The sequence below is a fragment of the Macadamia integrifolia genome, unplaced genomic scaffold (genome assembly GCF_013358625.1).
Source record: "Macadamia integrifolia cultivar HAES 741 unplaced genomic scaffold, SCU_Mint_v3 scaffold952, whole genome shotgun sequence".
NCBI lineage: Eukaryota > Viridiplantae > Streptophyta > Magnoliopsida > Proteales > Proteaceae > Macadamia > Macadamia integrifolia.
In genome coordinates, this window is record NW_024870595.1 from 29,575 (window position 1) to 35,509 (window position 5,935).

Consider the following 5,935-nt stretch of genomic DNA (forward strand, 5'->3'; position numbering starts at 1 on the left):
TCCTTCCCCTTTTCCACACTCTCTTATAAAGCTACAACATTCAACAACACATATGATAGCATACCACCCATTCAATATAAATAATACTGTAGAAAACAACAACATTATCAAGTATGTAACCACAATAAGTTGCATGTTACATTAATCAACAACTTTTACAAATGTATACTATGTCAAATCCCGACTATCATCGACAAAATTTACGATCCACCAAATGGAATCATAGCCATTCTCCTCGATCTAGCCAATTGATTAGCTATATTGAGGTATACTAATGACATTTCTCTCACCGAGCGTCTCTGGGTCGTATCAGAAGTTGAAGCATAGTACACCACAGGATCGGGATTCATAGGGTTATTAATAGCTTGTTCACTTCCAAGTTCATTAAATAACTAATCTTGAATTGTCTGTTCCTTGATGTAATTGTGGAGCCCACAACAGACAACTATGATCTTTGTCTGATCTTCTATATTGTAGGCCTTCATACTCCTTAAAATATGGAATCTATTTTTCAAGACACCAAATGTTATTTCAATAACATTTCGCAGTGACGAGTGTCTATGATTAAGCAATTCATTTTCTATTCTAGGCCCAAGTTTACCGTCACCGTAATCCTGTAAGTGATACCTTTCTCCCCGGAATTGCACCAAATACCCCAATTGATTTGTGTACCCCGAGTCAACCGCATAATACTTGCCTTGTATTGGTATAAAAATATGTACGGGATTAGATATGTACTCCATATCGTACTTTTACAAAATGACAAACAGAAATTCATAATATATTAGTACCTGGTGGCGGATGAGGGAGCCCTAAAGTTACATTCATTCTTGTTTCTTCAAAAATTCATGCGTCATGTGCACTACCTTCCCAACCCACATGCACAAACGTGAATCGCATGTCGAATGACCATGCACACATAACGTTCTGTGTGATCAGACCCTTCCGATTTCGATACCGTATTTCCTCCGACCTAGCTACGGTGACACAGATGTGGGTGCCATCAATAGCTTCAATGCAATCCTATTTTTCAGTCCATATATGTTAGTCCAATATATCCACCTAAAGTGCATCGAAATTTTAGGAAAAACACAAGCATAAATTTGTTAAATCAAGATAGTAAGTTACTTTAAAATATGGATAGAACTTTAGATTGTGGGCAATCTCTGGCGGCACCACTTGGAAATTCGGTGGCCTAATTGTCTCATGTGATAGATGAAGTATAGCTTCTAATACCGTGTGAAAGACAACACTAATCGTCTGTCCCGACCTCTGAAATCTTTGTTGTGTTTGTCTGTTACTCAATCCTTGGCCTACTACCATGAGAAACATTGCAAGCTGCTCATCTACTCGAATGTAACGGGTGTCTTCTAACCAACCTCTATGTACCATTCTATCTCGTAGATTGAGGAAGACATGTCTTTTAACTCTAAACTCGCGGTAGCATATATCTGCATGTCCTGCGAGAACCTCTGCTACCATTACAGCACCAGTGTGATTACTATTATTCAGAGGTTCTCTTATCCTATATGTATTTAACAGATTTTGGAATTGACATAATATAACCATGTCATCATCATCACTAGATAACCACGTGTCATTGGTTTCAGGGGGTCATTTGACATCCCTATAATTATGACCAAATTCAGTATGCCACAATCTTAACTAAGCCATATGTACTATGACTAGTATAAAATAAAATAAAATAACATCCTACAATACTAAAAGCCTAATAAGTCACACACATTACCTTTCCTATATATATGCGAACATATAAATATTAACATGCAATAAGTAGTTATATGATATCAGCAAACAAACATGGAAAATGAGCATAAATATGAACCATAATCATTACCTGTCCATATTCAATTATATATCACATCCTATATTAAAAAGTTAAAAAAAAACATGTACGAATCCAACATAAAACCATAAAACACAAGCGACATCCACCTAAAGTATCAACATCCCAGTCAGTTCATAAAAAACGTATGTTAGAAAGAGGAATATAAAAGTCCTAGAAATAAAGCCAACTCAACCAGCTCAAATCAGTTCTGAAAAGTCCATACAATCTCCAGCCCAACCAGCTTAATTTCTGAAAAGACCATGAAATAAAACCAACTGAAGCAGCTCACGGGATATCCTTCAAGTGTTGGATCATCCACAACCTCCTGTCAGCCATAACTTCCACGAATGACAAGCGCCAACCAACATCACTATGTATCTTACGCTGAGCCAAGACATACAAATCCGATGGAAGCTCTTCTAAAGTGTCAAGGAGCTTCTGACAGCTCATAATACTATGTGGCCCGTCATACATTGGATCTAGAGGTCGGACAACGGCTGAAGTGGCAAAGGAGTTTCCCTTCTCCATCCTCCATCTCACAAACTCCCTGAGGTCCTGTGCAGAGTTCGTGAGTGTGCGTGTCTGACTCTTCCTCCTACAATCCGTAGGAGTCCTGTCAATGTGCCACCTAGGAGGAGCTGAATTGTCGGGTTCGCCACTACTACCTTCACTCACATCCGGTTCAGTGTCCTGAAATTCATCATCATCAACAACAACATTAGTGGAAGTAGGCGTAATTGCTATAGTCTGTGATAACCCTCTATCCCCACGGGCACTGGAGTCGGAGAATATCTCTAACAACTCCGGCCACCATGGTAGACCTTCTCTTCTGTATTTCGCCCACTCTTTTTTTTCCTGTAATCCAAAGAAGTTTGTATAAGTAATCAACACGAAGAATATCAGTAGTACATTTTCATACATATCTAAACCGAATAAAATATTCATACCTTAATTTCTGATTCCCACACAAATCTTCCGCTGTCGCAGTCCTTGCATTTGCATCCCATCCGAATCCCATCATTTCTAGCAAACGCCTGAAGCTGTTGTGCTGCCTTCGTAACTTGTTCATTTTGTTACGCAGTTGCTCCCTTGCAAACGGGCGACTGAATTCCTGTTCTAACCCTTTCTTAATATTATCCCACCCCACCTTTGTGAAGGTGGAATTGGTCTTTTGACCTTTCCGAACATTCTCAACCATATGGTTGATGAATGCTTTAACCTCAGCCTCATTCCATATAATAGTACTGCTTTTGGGGGTGCGGGTTTTTGGAGATCTCATATCGCTGAAGATGCATAAGTAATTTAGCAAACATTCCAAATATGTAAATTAGTTGCATTCACATAAATTGTGCTTATGCAATAACAAACTTGATGAACAGCCTCATTCCATACTTGCATCAATATAACTTCTATCAATGATATAAATAAAAGTTGTGTTTTAAAAAAAAAAGAAAATAGAAAGGATGTGCAAATATATCCAATGCATTAAGTTCACATCTAAACATGCAATCCTTAAATTGTGAAGGAGGTTAAAAATTAACTTACTATTTATTGTAAGCAAAGGAATGATGTTAAAGATTACTTTGAGGTACAGGAAGACACAACGATGGAGAGAATAAGTAGAATTTACAGGATCAAACTCAAAGAAAATTTGAAACACTAACATAGGTCACCAATGTATATAAATAGTACCATATACTTCATTAACCTTTTATTTACTAGGGAAGAATAGATATTGGCAACAAATAAAACACAACAATCACAATAATAATGAAGTAATGTTAAAAATGGTGTTTGAAGTAAGCATAAAAAAGGAACTATAATGAAGTGGGTGGATGGAAGATAAAAAACATAAATAAGAAAACAGTTTTCAATGAGCCGATGATCCATGTACATGTCCACCATAAGGTAAATATTGGGGAAAAAGCAATATCACAACAACCTACCAACCCTCTTCAATCAAATAATTATACATATCAAGATGGTATCCATACAAGAGTTTAATGTAGAAAATTTCAATGAAAAATAGTTACCTTCAACAGAAATGCAATATAACCTCTTTTGATTAATGATCACAAAAGAGTGTGAAGACTTCCCCCACTTGCTTCCTAAGAAAAAATTTTCAAAGTAAAAGCTTCAATAGGAACATAGTCTCTTCTTACAATACTGGTATTGCATTCATAATGAAAGTGAACTGATAAGCCTAATTTCCTCATTTAGGACTCAGCCATGTCAATGGAACTAAGGCAGAAACGAAGCCCTCTATTATAGAGAGAGTACAGGCTTTAGTACATTACAACAGAAAGCAGAAACATAGCATTTTAAGCGGTGAAACATATATGAATCTTTAAATCAAACAATGGCCAAAAATTGCATAACCAGTGGTGGCTCTTTTCCTCAATAAGAAACTTTCACATACCTTTAGAAACGTATAGGATATCCAACGATCTTCAAAGGATTTCCACTAATTTCAGTCGCACATCGGAGTTACCTTGAACAATCGACGGTACAAGAGACCAACATAATGAAATCCTCAAACTGTAAATGGGTGCCGAAGTGTGTTAGAGAGAGAGACTCTGATGAACTACCATCTACATCTACTGGAAGGGTAAATCATGGAAAACCCTAAGTTAGGGAGGGACGTCAAAACCCCAGAAGAGAGGCCTGCTAGCTAGCAATCGACGATTATCAGGGTAGGGAATCAATAGTTTAAAAAATCCAGCTACATACCTAGGGCACCAACGGCTGAAATGCACAGGACGAAAATCCAGTCGCACAATGCAACGATCTTGAACAATCGGAGGTAAAATAGGTCTCCCGAAGTCCTATTTTAAAGCTGCATCTCTGCAACCCTCTTGCAGCGGTACTAGGTCACGGAAGCGCGAACGTACGACGTTGTTCTGCAACTTGAGAAGATGGATCATCTTGTGCCTTCACGAGAGGGGAATCGCATGAAGAATATCTCTAATAACCGTAGGAGGCAGCGTCAATTTGTGGATAAGCTCGGAGGTGGGAGGAGGAGTAGAGGCGGACTGCTCTCGTCGAAGGCAACGTCTTTCGAAATAAGGCAATCAATTTTTTATCGGAGGTGAGTGGGTTTTTTTAGTGGAAAATGGTTCGTGAAACGACGAAACATGTTTGGGCCGTTTCGTCAAAACTGGTTTTTGAACCATAAATCGAAAAAAAATTCTATTTCTATTCCTATAAATAGGTGAAACGAAATGGGTTTACCAAACGCTTTTGTTCCCGTTTCTCTGTTTTTGAACCGTTATCAAACGGGCCCTAAGGAGTTAAACATGTTAATTACACTGCAACCCCTATAGTTTACCCTATTATTATAGCTATCCCTTGCAATTATGACAATTACTCTATCCTCCCTGCAGTTGATGGTATTAAGTTAGTAAATAGAAAAGACACTTTTGCCCTTTCATAATAGGACAAACTACAGGAGGTGGCAGTGTAATTAACCCTAAACTTTATTTGAGATGTTTGATTCAAATATCTTGTACTAGATGGTTCAATCCATTGTATCAAATTGAAATTTTTTTATTTAATTGATATTGTTTTTGCTATCAATTTATATAAATATATATATATATATATATAAATATATATATATATATATATTTTAACGAAAAACACCATAAAAGTTCGGTTTTATCTTCAACACTCTACCTTCTTGACATTAGAGGCCATGTTCTGATGTGGCATGATTAAAGAGTCGATGTCATGGTAGTTCAAGCAGAGCTATTATTCTTTAAGTTCGAAAGAGATGATTCAATGTGAGAATCTAATTGACCTAGGCTTCCTTTTGGTGTCTAGGTTATAGATCTTTTTTTTTTTTTTTTTGATGAAATTCTAGGTTACAGGTCAAGTCTCTAAAAGTCTAGAACTTCATGAGATGGATATATTCTTAGAAATCCCACTTTAGCTTCTGATGAGTAAAAGGTCCAACCGTTGTATCTCACAAAATAAGGAGTTGCACTGACAAAGAAATGAGGATGCACTAATTGTATTTGGGCCCTGTTTGGTATTATTTTTTTCTTTCTATTTTTACTTATTTAAAAAAAATCATTAATGAAAATC

General features: G+C 37.0%; 1 protein-coding gene across 1 annotated transcript; it reads right to left on the minus strand.

Moving 5' to 3' along the window:
- Positions 1-2,134: 2,134 nt before the first annotated feature.
- Positions 2,135-3,128, minus strand: LOC122070597 (L10-interacting MYB domain-containing protein-like). The gene is made up of 2 exons (XM_042634794.1): positions 2,769-3,128; positions 2,135-2,704 (listed from the first exon to the last, which is right to left on the minus strand). Exons 1-2 carry the CDS (start codon positions 3,126-3,128, stop codon positions 2,135-2,137), a joined length of 930 nt encoding a protein of 309 aa, XP_042490728.1.
- Between the last annotated feature and the right edge of the window lie 2,807 nt (positions 3,129-5,935).

Bases quoted from the DNA above. Each gene is read 5' to 3' on its own strand.
- LOC122070597 (XM_042634794.1), bottom strand. From the start codon at position 3,128: ATGAGATCTCCAAAAACCCGCACCCCCAAAAGCAGTACTATTATATGG. The intron at 2,705-2,768 runs GTATGAAAATGT...TTTGGATTACAG, and splicing joins ATTTTATTCGGTTTAGATAT to GAAAAAAAAGAGTGGGCGAA.